Here is a 20,137-nt window from a genome sequence, read left to right on the forward strand (position 1 = left end):
AAAGGCAGCCCACCTAACACAGTTGCAGACAAGTCCTGAGGACTGCAGTAGAAAACGCTTTTTATATTAAAAATTAATAATGTACTGGAAAGCATCATAATAACTTGCAACTTCTAAAATTCAAGTGTTGGCACAAGCTGCCAACAAAAGCCGTATCATTGTATCACTGTTATCATTTCAAGGAAATCACTTTCAACCAGCGTGAATCTTCCTCTATTTTACCACCCAGCGACTCTGCCCTCGTTAGCTTTTACTCTGCTGGAGTGATGCAAGCCCTCACCCTGGAAGTTCCCTTTGGTCAGGAGTCTTTTTAGGGTTTGGGGTTTTTTTTTGCTGTCCTCTTTTTCAGAAGATAACAGACTTGCACTTTACCTCAGTGCCTACTTTTCTTTTTCTCATCATGAACTGTTTGCAAACTTCTGCTTTGATGGAAAAACCCAGAGGTAAGATAACACAGGCTAAACATAGTAAAGGCAACATTAGGAAGCACCCATCTTAGCTAGGCAGAACTGCAATCCCATGGGAGTTACTAGACCACAGCCAGGAGCCAGTTCTGGCCCCTCTGAGCTCTTCTGAGGACCACAAATCCACCCAACACAGACCGCTGGGATTTCTTTGGCACAAGTAATTTCAGAGATGCCGTAGTGTTGGCACAGCTAGGAGTAGAACAGGCTTGAATCCACCCTAAGCTCCTGGCTGCAGGGAAAAAATAACCCGAGGGACTATTAGCAATGGATGTGAATTGGGACAGTTTGTGAGCCTTTTGTACCTGCTGGAGGTGGCCTTGTTCATGAGAGTCCAAAAGGTGACGTACAACCTCCTGCTCCTCACCTCACTCTACAGGAGCCGTGCACCAAAAAAGCAGAGGTCTGAATGGGTTGCTATTTAATGACTAAGACGAGATATGTCAGGTCTTCTTAAGAAATTATGCACAAGTGTCCTGCTTGGGCATGGCTCTGTTCTGGACTGGAGCTGTCTCCTTTGGGCTCTCCAAGTCCTACTGACTGACAATAACCAGATCTATGGGAGACCACAACCATCAGTCATGCCCTCAGCTGGGTTAAGACCAACTACAGCTTCCACTGCTTTGAAATAACTTTTAAAAAGCACCCTTTTAAAAACAAACCAACCAACCAGCCTAGTAATAATGTTGCTATTGATAAATGCACAGATATCTTAATATGTGAGATTTACGTTTGTCAATGGAAAGGTAACTAGAATACTTTTTGTAGAGCGTAATGTTTAGGTCTTCTGTTCTACTTGACCAGGTTTTTTATACTGGAATTAAACAAGACCCGACTGGCTTTATTATTTTGTTGTCTAACCAATCTGCTGATTAGTCTGATTAATTATACAATTATTCCTTCAGCATAATAGTTTTGTCATCACTATACAACTTGCAGTAATGTTTAATTTCTTCTTTAAAAAACAAGTGTAAAATGATTGTCCTTTAGGGAATTACTACTTAGCTACCCTTTAAAAAGTAATAAAATGAAGCCTAAAGATGGAAAATTAATTAAAACAGTCTACAGCCTGTATCTTAACTAGTCAAAGACATACTGTCCCATACAGCAATTAGCAACAAAACAATAAAATAACCGAGGTCCTTCAAGTCTGAAATCAGATTTAGCACATCTGGGTTCAATCCAGATGAAATAGAATCAAAGGGAAAAGCGCTGGGATGCAGGTGGTTACAAACATAAATGATTTTTAAGTTGGCAAAATACCAACTTCAGAAATTGATATTTCTGGAAATGTACATACAAGAAATAATTATTGGGATAATGTCATTAGTTTTTTTGTAATAGACTGGCAGTGTATTATTTTACTTTGCTTTGCAGAAGTATTTAGTAAGTCTTCTGACCGTTTTTACCTTGAAAACCTCAGATTTTAAAGGTGCTGCAGTACTAAACTGTCTCTCATACAAAAAAAATGCTGGGATATTTAACAGGCTCATTGGCCTCAAACGGTGCAACTGTATTAAAGAGCTGCATTTTCAGCCATTCAAGGGGTAATCATCCCCTTTGCTAATGTGCACAGGTATCATCTTTGTGAAGCCATTCTGTTGGACAGAGTCCTACATCCATTACTAGAGGAAAAATTCCACTCTTTTCCAATCCACTGATCGAATTTTTTCATCATACATTTTTCTCTAAGCTCGCTCCCCGGTTCCAGGTTGATTTTCTCATTCATGTTCCTCACAATCATCTTATAACCACCTCCCCAAGGGAGAACATAAAGAAGGTATGGCGAATTAGCTGTTATTCTTGTCCCAAAGCTCCCTAAAGCATCTAGGGTAACTAAAATGACTTTATGGCAATGCACAGGAACTGTGTTTTCTTTAGAGGAGCAGTCAAGTGACTGCAATCAACATCACCCTTTCATGAAATACCCTCCTGTTGTTGGTCTAAAGTGTACCAGAGAGGGGACAGACAAACTAACTGCTTGCCAGAAGGAGCGATATTGGTCAATCCCAGAGCAATGGAAATTTTCCTCAAGATAAAGCCAAACCTCAAGCCAAAGTTACTACAGTTCATGGACATCCTAACAAGCATGGACCTTGTTTGAAAAGAGCTAAGGAGAGGTTATGATCCCTGGGAGCGAGCCAGGTGGAATCTATCATTTCCCAAGCCAAGGTGCAGGGCCACGATCCCTGCGGGAATCCAGGACAAGGACTGGAATTGCTCAGCATCCTACGGCTCCTGCCAAGGCAGAGATACAGAGCCCCATTCTGCTGTCACTGCTCAAGGGAAGTCCCTGTTGTGCTCAACAGGAATTTCACTGCTGACCCCAGAAACTGGGCCATGCCTTTGCTTCTAAGTGCATTTGCTTATTTCTGTATAAGAATTGTATTGCAACTTACTGCCTCCTGACTTCTCATTTGTGTTTCCCTCAACCTCTGAGGCCAGGTCCTCACCAGGTTCTCAGCATATATAATCTGGTAATGCTGCAGCAGCTAAAAGTGATGTGCTGGATTTTTTTCTTACAAAGCAAAATCTTCCCCTAATGAAGATTTTTTAATGTATGTCTGCTCAGGCATAGGACACCTTCACATTTTACTGGCTTATAAAGAAGTGTTGCAAAAAGAATCGATCGTATGCACCAATGTAACATGCACCACTGCCTGGAAGTTCCTGCTCTAGGATAAATCTGTCATCGCTTCTAAAATCTTCAAAAACTTGCACATCTAACAGCATGCATTCCTGCTTTTCTTACGTACACTTTTCTCCATCAGGATCTGCGACACGTTGTTCTGGGGGCTTATCTGCCAGGAGTTTTTCATGAAGAACCCGATGGCACTTGTGTATCTGTCAACAGTCGGGGTGAACTTCTTGAAAGTGCATTTTGCCATCCTGACAGGACCATCATAAATCTGGAATCCACGAATAGGGAATGTCCTGTGAGAATTAAAAACAAACACAATCTTGTGTTAAAAGCTGGGGTAAACTCTGAATCTTCTCCTGAAGGCCCAGAAAGATATTAGCAAGTAGCTAAACCACCTTTCCTTTCCCAAAACTGGGATCTGGATGCTTATTACACAGTTAATGAAAGATGAAACTCTGCTGAACATCCTCTATAGGATAAGGCTCAAGAGCAAAAAAAAAAAAAAAAAAAAGACTCATAACCTTGCCTAAGGCTTGTAAGCTGGGGTAAAGCAGTTCAAAACCCTTGTCCCCAGCCACCCAGGTGTTCATCACCACAAGGAAGACCCAAAGGGCTGTGTGGCAGCATTGCCATCAGGTTTTCTGTTTCAGGGTAGACAGGTTTCTCAGGAAAACATCAGCATGATTGAAAAAATTATGTCAGTCAGACTCCCTGGAGGCAAGTGTCTCCTTGGAAGCAAGTACCAAGTAGTGCAGCACAGTTTCTCCTCTCCCTACAAGCCATTTCACATGAGATCCCTAGGAACTAGTCCACAGCATTTCATACAGAAAAGTGATTTTTGCAGCATTGGTCCACGGACATGTTGTCAAGACATCAGAGTCGAAGGAGACGCCACTGGAGTCACAGGTAAGGACCTGCCCCTTCCACAATTTGTTTTGAGAAGGCGCCAAGTTTTGCTTGGCCTCGGTTTGATTAAAGGGTGGCCTGCATCAGCTTCACAGACGGTAATGAAGCTGGCTAGTAGTGGTGTGGAAGGGTAGGTCAATGCCTACCGAGTCTAGAAAGAGTTGTTCAGACATGAGAGCCACAAAGTGGACATCATGTGGGCACACAGGCTCTCTCCAGCCTGGGGGTCACTGAAGGCCAGATTACTCCCCAGCCCTGAGGTTTTTTCTTACTGGTTGGCTCCAGAGATCCAGAAATGCTTTGCCAATTGGAAACACCAGGCACAAACAGTGTCTCTTGACCAAACAATTCTTCTTCAATTTCCAGAGCTGTTAGCCCAGTAGCTGGGTCTGGTACAACCCCCACATCCCATTTTGCACTATGGCGTAATGAAAGGACAGATTCCAGACGTTTTGGCATACTCCTTTCCAAGAGTACACTGCTTAACAACATCACAGATGATTAGACCTTTTTTGAACTGCAAAGGAATTTTTTTTCAATTGCAATTAAAACACCACCACCGATAATAACTGAGGATAGCTCTGATTAATCTTGCTGTCCTGCACAGATCCCATTCCTCTGTCACTTATGGCTGAGACATGTATGGTCAGGGCTGTGTGCATGGCATGACTGCTGAGTACTGCTTATTCCTTAATTCCATATTCCTCGTAGAGGGATTAATGATTCGGGAGCATCACCAAAACATACATTAGGGTAGAATTTAGGCTTGGGGAAGCACGCCTTGCTATGGGGATGTGGGTAGGCAGCACGGTTGCTAGACAGGGGGCTGCGCTGCTATCAAAATAGAAAACAACATACAGCAGTTAAAAGAGAAATAAGATGCAATAATGAAAAATGGTTTCTCCTTTGTCAAACTGGTCATGTTTGCCCAGCCTCGCTGGCAGGAGGGACAGTGGCATGGTGTATGGGGGCTGCGCCACCAGCTCGACGCTGTGCTACACAAAAGCAATTTGGTATCTTTCAGATTCTCTAATCCATTCTCCAGTGACTGACAAATTAAGCAGAAAATTAAATCAAACATATTCAGTCAAGAATGCTCTCAAGCTGTTGGCCTGAAGAGTGAGTTTATTCAGATGCTTATTATTTCTGGCCTGTACAATAATTTAAACACCCGGTATAAATTACTCATTGGTAGTCACATTCATTCCTGAGACTTTTCTTCTAGCTTATGTTAACATCAAGAAGAAATGGCAGAAGAATAACTCACTTGTTTCTGGGCAGTGTTCTGTATTCTCCATTTGCCCCTTTTCCCCAGTAGCTGTTTTGGCCTCCCTGGGAGCCAAAGTTGCTGCTTTCTCCAATAAAAATGGAGCGCGTAACCTCCAGGCTGGAGCCTTCGTCTGTTGGGAAAGTCCCATCACTACAAGCAAAGAAACACCAGGTAACTATGCAGCACAGCGCAACCAAATAATTAACGCTTTTAATTACACCACAGACACAGCAGAATTTCTTTCTTAATTTGGAAAAAAGTGCATGCACCAGTATAACAACTTGCGTTAAAATTTCTTTAGAAACCAGCAAGTTAGTGTCCAGGTAGCTTAGTGCTCGGGCATCAGTAAAACAGGTAATAATCTGGGTAAAACCAGCTCTACCCTATATATATATATATATATATATATATATATATATATATACATATATATAACATGGCTTTATACCAAGTTGCTTTATAAATTTTCAACTACATCCCTGAAGAAAGAGCCAAATATCACTGATCCTCATTGCCTGCAGTGGGCTTTGGATATGGCTTATTTTTGCAAGAGGGGTTGAGACGAGAGCAGCAGGAGCATGGTACACACCAGCAGAAGAGGCAGGAGACCTGGTGTGCCACCGCGTGGGAGCATCCCAGCCACACTGCCCTGGAAGCGGACCAGCTATGGGCAACGCTGCTCCACCGGGCCAGAGCAGAAGAAAAGTCTCAGCGAATGCAGAGCCAGATGTTTAGTCTACTGGTTCAGGACCTACCGTCCAACAGGAAATATTCAGCAATTACGATGTATTCCCCAGACATGCTGAGGCAAAGAGAATGAAAGGCTGAATTGCCCCTTGTATTAACGGCTGCACAGGGAAGACTTGATGTGGTCTAGGAGGGAAATGTGAGGTTTTCTCGTGCCTTACAGGAATTACCAGGGGAGTGTCTCAGCTTCCATTTTTGAGCCTGTTATAGTGGCAAAAAAAATGGGAAGAAGGTCCACTTTAAGAAATCACCTTGCCAGAGTGAGTCCAATTCCATTGTCTGAGAACCTGAGACAGAAGAAACACAACAGTGTAAATGATGAGGAATGTCTGTGGTGAATTTGGCCTACAAACCTCTTTATGTCTGCTGCGAGGGGAATGATATAACACATAATTACAGCAACCTACCCCGAGTTGCGGAAAATAATGTCGCCGCCCCTGGCCCAGGCCCCGTGGTCATTATTTTTGAAAGCAATAAGACCATCGATCACGGCAGGAACTCGCGGCTTCTCAGGATCAGCATCTTGATGTGGGCGAAACCTGAAGCAAGGAGCTTAGTCAACACAGCACAGGAGACATAGGAACTGACCTCAGACAGAGGAGGTCGTGCCTGGCAGACCTCGTTTGGCTTCCAAATATCGGCATGATCGGTCTAAAGAGGTGATATGCCCTGGATCAGAGTCAGGCTGTCAGCTTGATTTCATCTCTGTGCTTTGGTACAAAGCAGAAGACCAGAAACATTCATAAGGGTGAAATTCTGGCCCCAGTGACATCAACAGGAGATTTCTCGCTAGACTTTAATGGGCCCACAGCTACTCCTTAATTTGATTCAATGTGATTTAGAGACATAGAAACCATTTTTCCCAAGTCACTTGGGTCCTTTCGTAATTGTCCTTACAAGGCCCATTGAGAATCCCTGGATTGACGCTAGAAAATCAATTAGGTGTTTTCAAGAATCCCATTCAGCAAAGATAACGGCGTAACTGGGGCTGCTTTCCTTGCGTATATAGATCAGACCTCCATATGCCTCTGTCTCTGCTAAAAGAGAAGCTGTCATATGAAAAAAGGATTCACCCTGGGAACTGGGTGCTTCTCAATTACTTGCAGGCTATTTCTTGTCACACTGGCTGTTAATGGTAGATTTGTGCCATGTTTGGAAAAAAATCACCAATGCTTTTTCTGAGTCTACCCTCACCTCAACTTCTTCCAGCTTATGTACTAAGGGACGTGCCTCCATAGTGCCCAAGGGGATGACCTTGGCAAAGAAGTCTCAAAGGGACACAGAGTCACCCTTTCCTTTCAGCCATATGGGAGCATCATATGTGGCACTGATAGGGTGTGGTGGAGGAGGAAAAAAGCCAAGGCTTGACCAGGAGCAGTGGCTGATTTCTGCCACATTCTCCACACATAGACCTGTAGGGCTACAGCGAGCGAGAAAGTGGCCTTAATTTATCTGCTTACACTCTACAAAAGGAAGCTCACAGATTTTAAAGCAGTTGACGAAAAGCTTTGAGACTACTTTATTTTCCTCATTAATCCTAGACCAGTCTCAGCATGCTCCTACATCATCCTTCAGATGTAAGTTCTTCTAAGTAATTAATAAGAAATGTTGGAGTTTACAAACCCGCTAACGGACTAATGGGATGTGGATCCTCTTTCACATGCTTCACTGCTTAGTCCTCATAACCCCAAGTGCATGTCTCGTTTTTGGTCAGCAATAACACAAACAATTCAGTGCATAGCTATGAAGTATTTGCCTCTGCACATCAGAGATAGCTTGTGTGTTTTTTTCAGATGCTCCAGCCATAATGAGGCATTAATGGTCTGCTAAATACAATGCAGAAGCCAAGAAGCAATACAACTATCCAAAATACTCAGCCAGACAGCATGTGCTTACCTGGCATTATCCACAGTGAGATACTCTCTGGGATCTTCAGCGCTGGCTCTCGTTGTCTTTACTCCTTTTCCAATAAACAAACCAGCCTGAAAATGCACGAAATTCCAATTATTTAACAAACTGCCCAACAGAGACCAGAGATCCCAGATTTTTATCAATGACCGTGGGTAGCCAGTGCGTGCAGGCACAGCGAGCAGCTGCAGCCTGGACTTTCTCCTCCCTCTCGATATCACTTGGTACCACTCAGCATGACATTAGCACAGGATGCAGCTCGCTGAAGTCAGGACAGAGCCTGCGGTGCCATGTGTTATGCATCAGCATCTTGGGCCGCCTTCTGACCCAAAGCAAGGCACTGAACTCCCACTCTCTCTCTCCCTCCCTCGCAGAAAGCAATAAGGGACTCTGCCAAGCTCTTGATAACTTTTTGGAAAAAGAGTGTTATTAAGAAGTAAGGCTTTAAATAAAGAGTGACGAGTCCCCTGACAGTCCAAAGAGAACATGAGCCGCTGTAGCTAAGTTATTCTGTGATTCTGTTAAAGACTTTGGGCTAGAGCAGCAGCTGTCATGGACCAAGATGTAAAATATACAAGGCACAGAGAACAGCACTGATTTTAATCTAGAATCCTGAGAAATACGTTAAAAATGCTTTCTGCTGCTTACAGGCTACGTTTTCATCTCAACAGCATGTTTGGGGGAAAGGGTTTTTCTTGGAATTACCCTTGAATTTTTGGTCTCATTTTTCAAAGGTGATGAGCAGGCCCTGGCACAAACGACTTTTGCTCATCCCCCTGTAACCTTGCACAACTATGGCCAACAGCAATGCTCAGTGTCCTGCCTGTCATTCCTTTAATGTCACTTAGTAGTAGGTGTACCTATGGCTTGGGCACATTCCCTCTGACTCAGGCACCCAACTGAAGCACCTGAAATGGGAGGCCCATTCTGCTCATCTCCCTCTTTGATCATTAGAAAGAGCATCATCCCAAAAAGCCAATTGTCTCTTGATATAGCGTTAAAAGACCACTATCAAAATGTAAGATATCCGTGATCATCTGATTTCAGAGCACCACACATAGTCAGCCCTATGCCATACTATTTTATTGATAGTAACATATAAAAATCATCCACGTGCCTTGAAATTGGAGTGGACTCTGTTGTTGTAAAATACTCCCAAGGGGGTATGTTCAGCCTGTCCCTCTGGATATTGCCCCTCGGACTGTCCAGTTGGAACCCGGTGGAAGATGTACCATATCCCAACATCCTAAAATACAAAGGGAGGTCTGAGAAACGGAACGCTACCATTAATGATGCAAGTTATCCTGGGGACTTAGGGTTTCCCACTGTGCTGGCCAGATTTCTAACGTGAGCCTGCTAAACATGTGTGAGTCCCGAGGGACATGCATCAGCCCATGCTCTTACACCTCCTGACTGATCCTTCGGCATCGACAGTGGGCCCCCAGGCACACACACATGGGTTTTAAAAATGCATCTATTGTGGGTGAAATTCAGGTGGTTTATTAGAAAACATAGCCTTCTCTCTACAGGCACATTAAACACAAACGTGATTTGGGTAAACATCAGAGATAATAACAAGGAGAGCGTATATATTTCTATATATGAATATAAAATTTTATTGGGCATTTAACTATTAACTACTAATAAAAATCAACATTTGCTAAGAGACACCGTGCACCATTTCCAGCCACAGTTGTGAGAGAAATCAGTGTGAGAACTGTAGGCAAACACTTGTTCTTAAGGGAGACAAAGGTTGCAGAAATATATAACCTAATTTTACGATGACTAACTAAAAATTCATTGCCTTCACACTAATGACATCAATAACAGTAGAATATATGGAAACTGGAGGAAAAATATAGCTCTTGCTGTTAAATGATTTTACCTGAGCACCAGCTGCTGCATTCTGTATTAAGTTGTTGTTCGGATTTGCAATCCAGAATGTGCTGACAGCCCTGAAAAAATCAAAATCAAAATGATCCCAAGCAGTTACTGAACAGGAAGGGATACATTTTCATAGCACTGCACTGGACTTGAGCCACAACTCTCCTGTTGACTTTAAAACTCCACACAACCTTTTTAATGATACTCTTTAAGGAAAAGAAACCATCTAGTGATGTCAGACATGTTCATTTTTGGAGCCACATGCTGAACCTATTGTAAATTATATGAGGCCGTTAACACAAAATCCATGCTCTGTTAAATGCAGCTTAAGGAAACACAATGTCTTTTTTTTTTTTTAAAGTTAAGCAGCTTTGGAAAGTGTCTGAAAAGTGAACTTCTGGTTTGTTTTGGGGAGTCTGAGGGCAATGGCAGGAGGTAAGGGATTCTCTATGGATTTATGAAGCTTCTACATGGAAAACAAAACAAATGTCCTTGCAAGCCGCAAGTGGCTCGTTAAGTAGGAGATTAAGGAGATATTCTTTTGACATTTGTTCAAATAAGGAGTTTTTGCTTGGGAGGGAAGATCAATAGTGGCACAAACAGACGCCAGATAATAGCTATTAAAATCTTATTATTTGTTTTCTTAGTTCATTTGATAACATCTTTTGCAGTAATGAAGATCACATGTAAAAACACTGTAAATCTTTTCTCATGACCATACCAATTAATTTGATCATTCTAAGCAGAAAATCTCAGTTAATTTTATCCACCTTAGCTACTATATAGTCAAGAATCCATAATCCTTTGGATTAACAGAGGCACTAAATAGGTGCAAAATAAATCTGTATTAACCATACAATCAACATTAGCACTTCAACAATAATTTATTTATGCAAATTAAAATAAGTCGGGTTTGGCCACTGCATCCTTTTCCAGAAAACATGAAAATACAAATTTCCTTTGCTAAACTACATTGTTACTCGCAAACACTAGCCAGGCCCATACCTGGGTCCACTGAGTGCCCATGTTACAGCTCATTGGTCTCCAAAATAGAAGCTAACTTTGGTCAGCTATATCTGGATACTGTTTATTGTTAAATGATGCTCACTGTAGTTTATGCTAATCTCTACATTCTCACTAAGTCTCCTGATGTACTCTAGATATTCATGCACTCATGTACTATTGACCAATTTACTTCAGATGCTCCAGCCCCAATTCAGCCTTGGTGAAAAAGGCAAAAACGCCCTTTGTAGTAAGTGATATTTTTGCCAGCCTATACCAGCGCTGAAGCGACTTGCATTTATCAGACGGAGTTCATGGAGCCTTCAACATCCTACTTAAAGAGAATTGAAAGGGGTTCAGAAATGAGCAAAGTGCTCTAATATATTTACGATTCTCAGGAAACGGTGACAGGGATAACAAGCAGCAAATATTCCTTGCTTAGGATTCATGCAGGTGTTAACAGATGTCTTCACAAGCAAAACAGGGTCAAGCAGCTAAATTATTTTCAAATGAGAAGTGATAGAAAAAGCTACAATTTTTCATTTAATATCATTTAATATCGCTGGAGTGAGTCCTATGAAGGGCAGCAAAGCTGGTGAAGGGTCTGGAGAACAAGTCTTATGAGGAGCAGCTGAGGGACCTGGGGTTGTTTAGTCTGGAGAAAAGGAGGCTGAGGGGAGACCTTATTGCTGTCTACAACTACCTGAAAGGAGGTTGTAGTGAGGTGGATGTTAGTCTCTTTTCCCAGTTAACAAATGATAGGACGAGAGGAAACGGCCTCAAGTTGTGCGAGGGGAGTTCTAGATTGGATATGAGGAAAAATTTCTTCACTGAAAGGGTTGTCAAGCATTGGAACAGGCTGCCCAGGGAAGTGGTGGAGTCACCATCCCTCGAGGTATTTAAAAGACATGTAGATGTCGTGCTTAGGGATATTGTTTAGTGGTGTACTTGGTAGTGTTAGGGTAATGGTTGGACTCGATGATCTTAAAGGTCTTTTCCAACCAAAACGATTCTATGAGTCTATGAAATAACACCTTTCAAAAGTTTCACCACAGCATTCCTTGGAACACAGCTATAAAACACAACGTAAGTGCAAAACCTCACTACAGCTCCCGGAGCACTTACATGCAGTCGGTGCTCGGCACAGGAACGTAATCCCCATAGACGTGGCTGCGGATGGCGAGGCACATAGCCTCATTGCGATCCGAAGGCAAGATCGTCCCTGACCTCGTGAGGAGGCCCAAGTTGTGATAGAATGTATTGCGTTGCTCCGTCCCATCTTCGAGGAAGAAACAGTGCCCCAAAGTGTCATAGCCAATGGTGTCTTTTACCTGGAAAAAAGTATAGAGGCCATAGATTGCAATGCCAACAGCAGTAGGAACCATAACTGATGTGCTTTCCTTATCAATAAATTCCCGAAACACTCCCAGAGTGGTTTTGCCACCCCTCTGCCCAGCAGTGCCTCCACAGGCTTCTGTCCCGGAGCTAACTCAAACTACATGCAGTTTGCTTAACTGTGGACTGATCTTATACAGCAAAACAGCTATTAAAATTGCTCCGAGGAAGATCACATGCATAATTAAAGAAAAATTGCAAAATACTGGATTTAAAACTGCCCTCAGCTCTAGGAGAGAATATTCGATTCAGTGCCATGGAGTAAATAACTGTATAAAGATACGCATGTCTTGCATGAGAAACCAACAAGTTAGCCTGGTTAAATTTTCATGACTGCAACACTTCCCAAATAAAATAAGAAATTCTTTAAAATGCACCACATGAAGTAATTTATATTAACATAGTTTCTGTTCTTTCTCCTCTGCTCTCAGAAAGTGCAGGGCCATGTCATTCCTGTAATGATCAGCCTGGGCAGAGATGGTATTTTACTGTTTCAGCCTATTTAAGATTAACTGACATGCACAGGGGTATTGCATTAAACCCTAATTTGACCAAGAGGACTTAGCACAAGCCTCCTTTGATGTACAGTCTTATGAAGACAAATTGAGAAATCCTTCTTTTAAATGTAAATACTAAATCAGGCTAGTTAAAATGCCAGCTATTTGTTACTAAATCTTATTGAAACCTAACTTTGTACTCAAATGATCCCTGTCAGTGTATTTATTCACTCTTCAGGCATACAAAATTCCTGTTGACATCAGAGTTATGTCTATGTAAGACTGCAAGATTAACTAATGTTATCCTACTTGGTTATTTCTGTATACAGAGGGATACTTGAACGAAATCCATTTCAGATTCATATCCTGTGGTTTCCCCTTAATGGGCTGGAACCATACATAACATCTGGAGTCACAAACAGTATAGCCCCCATAGGTATAGCTCTACTGGATTTCATTGCTTTCCCCACAGTCACCCCTCAAACTTGTCATCTGCTGCTCTTGTTTCTGCCCTAATGAGGTGTTCAACAGAAAGTTAAAAATAAGGCACAACACAACCAGGTACCCAGCTCCTAACTGACAGTGTTTTGGAAATCCACTGAGACCCTGCACACAGGTGGAGTAGCTCGGAGTAAGCTACGAGGAGGGTAACAGAGAACCTACATGCAGCGGCACTGAACGTGTCCCTACCAGCTGAGCCTGGGAAATACAGATAGGAAATGTATTTAGATAAAAATACAAGTCTCCTTGCCAGCCTGCTAAGAACAGTAAGCCTGGCTACTTCTGCTCTTTCAAATGATGGGCAGAAGCTGCACTAAGGAGGCCATGGAAGACTATTTTTGGAAAGAAACTGTAACAGCAAACTGCCTGCTGTTTTATACAGCTTTTCAATTGTAGAGTTTCATTCTTCTGAAGTTGGGCTAATCTGTCCTTCAGACAGCTGCATTAAAAACCAGCCTTGGATCCGAAACCAGATTTTAGCTTCAATTAATAAGATTTGTCACAGCTTCAGAAATGCATGGCAGCCCTGCAGACTTACATACATAAAACTATACTGATTACTCTCCTAACCAGAAATAATGTAATTTAAAGATCACTTTCGTTTGCACTGAAAGATAAGGGCACATGCCATTAGATCAAAACCCCAATAACTGATCAATTCTGGCGTATCACAGACAGAAACTAGACGCTTGGAAACAAGAGCCTACCTGGGGCACTGACAGTAGATATTACTGTATGTGGCAGCATGAAACACCGTCCACAACGCAGGCTACAGCCCCGCTGGTGTGTCCAACACCAGATGACTAAGATGCCTCTAAACACTGAATTATATATAGTTCAGCAACACAATATAAGTGACCTTTTTGCACTGCAACGTTAGACATGAAAGCTTACAGTCATCTGTGCACGCCTGACGTGTGCCAGGGCAGCGAGAGGCATGTCGCAGCCCGCTTCCCAGCCACGGTGAGCAACCCAGGCTGTGCGCATCGCTGCCGCCGGCTCGCGAAGCAGCACGAGCCCGGCACAGGGGAGCAGCAGATGGGAGAAGGGCCTTACAGACGGCACTGCATGACCCGTACATAGCAAAACACAAACCACAGCACTCCTGCGATGTACTTCTACAGTTACATCCTCTAAACCTCAAAACAGAAGAGGGAAAAACCACCTGTCTGCTTTATTCTGCCTCAAGGGCTAAAGTTTCATAATCTGACGCTAAAACGTGTACCCACCTATGTTATTTAACTGCCTTGCTCTGATATACATCCTCTTCTCTGGAACTGCAAATTATTTTAATTTATATTAAAGCAAGGCTTTTTATTACATTTTAATGACTCTTTATCTCAATGACTGTATTGAAACCACATGATTCTTCCACAGAATCACATATTTAACCTTTGCTATAAAATCTATTCACCGATTCATGAACTCAAAGCCCTCAGCAGTCAGATCCGGGGGTGGGCTGGATCTCATGCTTGGATTCTTGATTTCACAACTACTGCATCCCAAGTATTCAGATAAACCCTTGACAACCTCACTTCTGATAAAGAGCAAGAGCATACACCATTCTTCTCAGGATCATTATTAACATAAGGCTTAATTTTTCATCCCTGGCAGGTTCCTTGAATTCCAGAGGTTTAATGCCAATGGGAAGAGAAAGGGAGTTAAAATATATCCACATATACCGGGCAAGTCTCTTGCCACCTAAGGGCTGTACACAAAAGCAGGTTCTACAGCCAGAGCAAATCACATACATGAGAAGGCAATCAATAATTTTGAGTGATCTGGACAATATAAATCCAGTCCTGGGTACATGAAAAGTGCTCCTGGTTGTACAAGTCCAGCATCACATTTTCATGCATACATCCTTTTGGCGGGGACCCTTTCACACAAGGGTCCCACCAGAATGCATTTATGTCGTGTCTTACACAGCTTTATGTCCAGGGTTGAGGAAAAGTTGTCAGGAAAAACACAGGAGGTCATGGATAGTTCAGGGAGTGTCTCTGCCTGAGCACACATCAGGTGAATGAGGAAATGCCCACAGACACCACAACACCATCCGGGGTCCCACAGAGCACCCAGCAATTGGACATGTCAGGACTGGAGCAGGAATCTGTCTTTGCCAGCTGAGACATGTATGGCTTTTTTGTGGGTTTTTTTAAGTTCCTCTCCACAATGCCCTTGTGAGGATCTAGGTCAAAGCCAAGTTCCTGAGGGCTTTTCTGGCACTGAAGCAGCCATTTGGGTCTGTCCCTCTCGTATTTCATTCCTTTTGTCATGTGAATATTTTTGGATATATTTCACATTGCCCTGACTTGAACAACCCCTGCCTTTTTTATCTCCTTTGCAAATTAAAGGTCAGTTGTTTTAGTCAGGTCCATTTGAAGTCCATTGCTTTAATTTTAAATGAAAGTTCCTATTACCACAAACTATCCAGAATAACCATGGCAAAGATTTCACTATATCTGATCACACCTGTAATGATATTAATTAGGCAATACTAAGAATCTGAATTTCATTTCAAAGAGCTGCACTGCAAGTGCAACTGTCTTAACCTGAACACCAGTCAAATGAAGTTGACAAGTCGGGACATTTCTTGGGGAAAAAAATGCCTTGTTTTAATATTTGTATTTCTCTTTGCATCACAAATGGCTCTTACTGTTTAGCAGTGCCTAAGCAAAGAAAGGAACTTGGAACTAATAAAATATGTCTCCTACCAGCAGGCCATGAGTTCCATGTATGGCAACACACCTAGAGAAGCAGTGGTGGATAGACAGGTTATCAAGGTACGTTGGGTGTTCGTATCCTCCTCTCTCATCCACATCCTCAGCCAAGTGAAAATGCACAGGGTAACTGCCCAGGATTTGCTGCCCCATGTTTTTTAATTCCACTCCTGACATGTGAACAGAGCTAAAATTCCTCAGGATCTGTTGAGACAAACGTAGATGCAAGTAAGGCATTACAATATAAACACATGCAAAAAGAAAAACACTTTCTTTTTTTCCTCTTGTTAGGCAATCTGTTTGCAGAGCAGAACAGGGCCTGATCCCAGAAGGAGCTGTCAGCTCCCTGCTCCGACTCGCAGCAGCGCAGCACGTGCAGAGCAGCGTGCTGGCAGCTGCACACCTACGGGCACGGGGCTGCCAAGCACCAGCTGCTCAACACCTTGTGCGGTATTTAGCAATAGCTGTGTGTGCCACGGCTACGGGCAAGGTGCTCCTGCCAGCTACAGAAAGGGGTAGCAGTTACCACCAGGCTCTATTTCCTAGCAACTTTATCTCCGTCAAGTCATTTTAGGTGAAACCTGCACAGCTCCCCAGTTTCCACCAAGTAGTAGAGGAGTAATTTTACACAAAGCCCCTGCAACAGCAAAAATTTGCACAGCCACCAAGATCACATAGGACAACGAGAGGAGGCAAAGCACAGCCGGGTGAGACCCAGCACTTCTCTGAGTCATGAAGGGAGCAGGTTTGCTCTGCAGGAAACGCAATTTCTTCAGAATCCCCTCTAGCCCCGGGAAGGGTACATTTTTGCATATGCGGTGAAGAAAACAGCACAGCCTCATGGCAAGGCTAGTTTTGCAAAACAGGCCAACAAATTTTCCCCTTCCTCATGGGCAAGTATATGTTTTTCCCCAGACGCAATGGTCATTTCATGTGTTATATTGCTTATTTATAAACCCAGAAAGGAACGATCTGAAACCACCTACAGGGATATGCACTAAAAATGACTTACTTTAATATGTCCTCCAAACGTGTCAAAGGAGAAAAACTGGCATTGATTTTGTCCATAACAGGAGTCTTCCATTTCTCCTTGAATAAGTATATTTCTAGTCAGAAGACCAACCTCTGCCCTCATATCGACGCCATCGATGACTTCTCCAATGTGAAGATAAAGTGGGCTGCCTGTGAAAATCAGAAACCATTTCATTTAGGGTGAGCAGAGCATCTTCGTTATCACATTGTTCTAAGCAAGCACGTGCCTTTCGTTTAAGCAATCACCAAGTCTAGGGACGTGCCCAGTTGTTAGGATTTGATCCCAGAGGAGATCAGCACTTCCCCTGACTTCTACAGGGGACTGCTGCCCCTGGTCAAACTTTAAAGTCCCAATATCGGGGCCTTCAGCTTTCATATGAAAAGTGCCCATGTGTTTATGGGACAAAAACTAGTTAAAAAGTCTAGTAAACATAAACATAGAACATTAAAGGCAAAACAATGTAAATATTTACCACAAATGAGTAGCTTGATAAAAATATTTCATACCATCAATTTTCACTTGATTACTTTTACATTCAGGGCAAGGAAGGAGGTTAAATTCTTCGGCCTGATGCATAGAATAATCTGTACTGGCAACAACGATCCGGTCACCAGGTAACCAACTTGTAACCTCATCTACCAAATGAAGAATTATTCCTTTGGACACTTCCACTTTAAATCCATTATGAGGCACCCCTGAAAAATGAAGCAATCAATTATTTTTACAGTTGCGGATGACAGAATCATGCAATTAGCTGAAGTGCATACCAATTTAATTTTTCTCTAGATAACTCTGTGTGTGATAGAAGTGCTCTAGCCATTAAATATCTCAGTGTCATCTCTCTGTAGGCAGCTAAAACGTTACTTTGTGAGAGTACTGCTGTTAGTTTGGTCACCATCCATGCGAGCAAAAGACCATGGTATTATTATCATTGCACTGTTCGGATACACAGGAGCCAGAAAAAAATCAGAGCAAAGCAACAAAAGACGAGCAATTTTCAGGGAAGAGTAAACCTTTTATCCATCCACTGAAAGCAGTAACGGTAAAACGGGTGCCATCGTAGGTGAGGAAATCTCTTTGGGCTACGGCTAACCCTGTTGTTCCATTCCCATGATACTCCCGCTTATCTTCTGCCGTGGAAAGCTGATCCCCTCCGAGGATGCCCACCAGCGCCCAGGGCTGCCTGAAGGAGACAGAGAAGGAGCAAACTAGTGACACCCCAAGCCCTCCACCCCCCAAAGAGCTTGGGCAGGAGGCGAGGGTGCAGCGTGGCATGCCTCCCCTCCCTCTACCCCCCTCCCCCGGCCCGGGGTGCCCGCCGGGCCCGGCCGAGCCCCCCCCCCCTCCGATCGCGCCCCTCCGTCGGGGCGAGCCGCTGGCGGGCGCGGCGGCCCCGGCGCGGAGCTGTCCATGGTGGCGCCGCGGGCCCGGCCCCCCTCCGCCCCCTCCCCGCCCCGCGCCTCACCTGTAGCCCAGGCGGGCGATGTACCTGCTGCCCAGGCGGTCCCGCAGCAGCAGCCGCGTCTCCAGCGTGAGGCTGCGGGCGGCCGAGTCCCCCACGGCGGCCGCCACCACCCTGCCGGGGGCCTGGAGGGCCAGGAAGGCGCGCAGCCGCCGGCACTCGCCGGGCTGCAGGTGGGTGTCGAAGCGCCCCGCCGCCAGCACCCGCGCCGTGCCGCCGTCCAGGATGCGGAGGTTGAGCCCGCGGCTGCCCCACCGCTTCTCAGAGGAGTAGGGGCCGTGGCGGAGCCCGCCGGGGTGCAGGGTTTTGTCCAGGAGGGTCCAGGAGCGGGGCCGCCGGCCGTGCAGTTCCAGGACGCCACCGCGACCCACGCCCACGAACTTCTGCCCGAAGCCCTCCACGGCCACCCCCTCGGTGGCTCGCCCATACAGCGAGATGGTGGCTCGCGAGCCGTAGGGGCAGCGCTCCGAGCCGATGTGCAGCTCCCCGCCGTCGTGGATGAGGATGTACCGGGCCCGCAGGGTGATGGGCGGCCCGTGGGGGCGGTCGGCGAACACCAGCCTCCCTGGAGGGCGAGGGGAGAGAGAGGAGCGTGGCTGGGGGCGCGCACCGCCGGGGCCGGGAGGTGCCACCCGCCGGCGGGCACAGCCGGGCCGCCGCCCCGCAGCGCCCGGGCTCCCGGAGCAGCCGGCGGCCCCGCTTACCTCCGTCGCGGATGACGAGGGAGTGGAAGGCGGCGGAGCTCTCGAGGCGCAGGGCCGCCCCCCGGCCCACCACGGCGGCGCGGCGGGTGTCGGAGCCGGGTCGCCACGGGGCGAGGTGCGGGGCGGCCTCCGGGCAGGGCCCTACAAGAGACGGACGGCGGCAGCAGCGGCGGCGGGACACGGAGAAGCGGCGGAAGGGCGCGGAGGGGGCGCGGTACCGACCTGATGCGCTGCCGCCGCTCGCTGCTCCCCGACGCGTCCCCGCGGCGGGCGCCGGGGCCGGGACCGGCTCCGGCGTGAAGGGCAGGAGGACCCGCGGCTCCCCGGGGCTCCCCGCGGTCGGCGCGTCCCGGGCGCCCCCGCAGCCGCTACCTGCTGCCCGCAGCCGCGGGGCTGCCCCCGCCCGCAACACGTGCGCCGCGCCGGCTCCTTCGCCGCCGCTTTGCAGGGAGCCGGCGCAAAGGCACATTGTGCTTTTGATGCGGTTTAGGTTTTTTTTTTTCCCCTCAACGTATCAAGACCGAAACCAGAAATCCCCCGCGCCCCGGCTCCACACAATCCCGGACACGGCGAGGCAACTACAACAGCAGTACGAACGGAAAGCCGGCGAGGAGAAAACCCCAGCGGCAGATCGACGAGAAGCACCGGCGGGTTTCAAACTTGGGCTGCAAAGCCCGCTTACCTACCCCGGCAGCGCCGAGCCGCGCACTTGGTACGCCGCCTCTCGGGAGCTCCCGGCCCGGGCTGCCCGGCACCCCCGCTGCAGGCGGCAGAGGCAGGCAGGCGCCGGCAGCTCCCGCTCCTCCGCTCCGGCTGCCTCCCCTCCGCCTCCCTATTTATATCCATCTTCCAACCGCTGGCGCTGCCCGCACTGTTTACAGCAGCGGAGCTGCTGGCTCCTCCCAGCCGGGGACGATCCCTCCAGCCTGGACGTATATCTGCGACCGGCGCCCAGATGCCCGGCACCGGGGGGAGTCCCGCTGCCCGCACGCAAAGGTCTTCC

General features: G+C 45.9%; 1 protein-coding gene across 1 annotated transcript in view; it reads right to left on the reverse strand.

The window, feature by feature from the left end:
• LOC137668947 (inactive cell surface hyaluronidase CEMIP2-like) overlaps positions 1–19,603 on the reverse strand; it is a 43,205-nt gene extending 23,602 nt beyond the window's left edge. The window contains exons 1-14 of the mRNA XM_068410763.1: positions 19,135–19,603; positions 18,434–18,995; positions 17,982–18,151; positions 17,475–17,663; positions 16,948–17,117; positions 15,930–16,139; positions 11,948–12,153; positions 9,822–9,891; positions 9,054–9,182; positions 7,925–8,010; positions 6,436–6,567; positions 6,280–6,315; positions 5,279–5,431; positions 3,221–3,398 (exon numbers count right to left, since the gene is read on the reverse strand). Of these exons, the coding sequence (XP_068266864.1) occupies positions 3,221–3,398; positions 5,279–5,431; positions 6,280–6,315; positions 6,436–6,567; positions 7,925–8,010; positions 9,054–9,182; positions 9,822–9,891; positions 11,948–12,153; positions 15,930–16,139; positions 16,948–17,117; positions 17,475–17,663; positions 17,982–18,151; positions 18,434–18,995; positions 19,135–19,603 (2,760 nt within the window). The remainder of the gene's footprint in view (positions 1–3,220; positions 3,399–5,278; positions 5,432–6,279; positions 6,316–6,435; positions 6,568–7,924; positions 8,011–9,053; positions 9,183–9,821; positions 9,892–11,947; positions 12,154–15,929; positions 16,140–16,947; positions 17,118–17,474; positions 17,664–17,981; positions 18,152–18,433; positions 18,996–19,134) is intronic.
• Between the last annotated feature and the right edge of the window lie 534 nt (positions 19,604–20,137).

This window comes from Nyctibius grandis, chromosome 11 (assembly GCF_013368605.1).
Source record: "Nyctibius grandis isolate bNycGra1 chromosome 11, bNycGra1.pri, whole genome shotgun sequence".
Classification (NCBI taxonomy): Eukaryota; Metazoa; Chordata; class Aves; order Nyctibiiformes; family Nyctibiidae; genus Nyctibius; species Nyctibius grandis.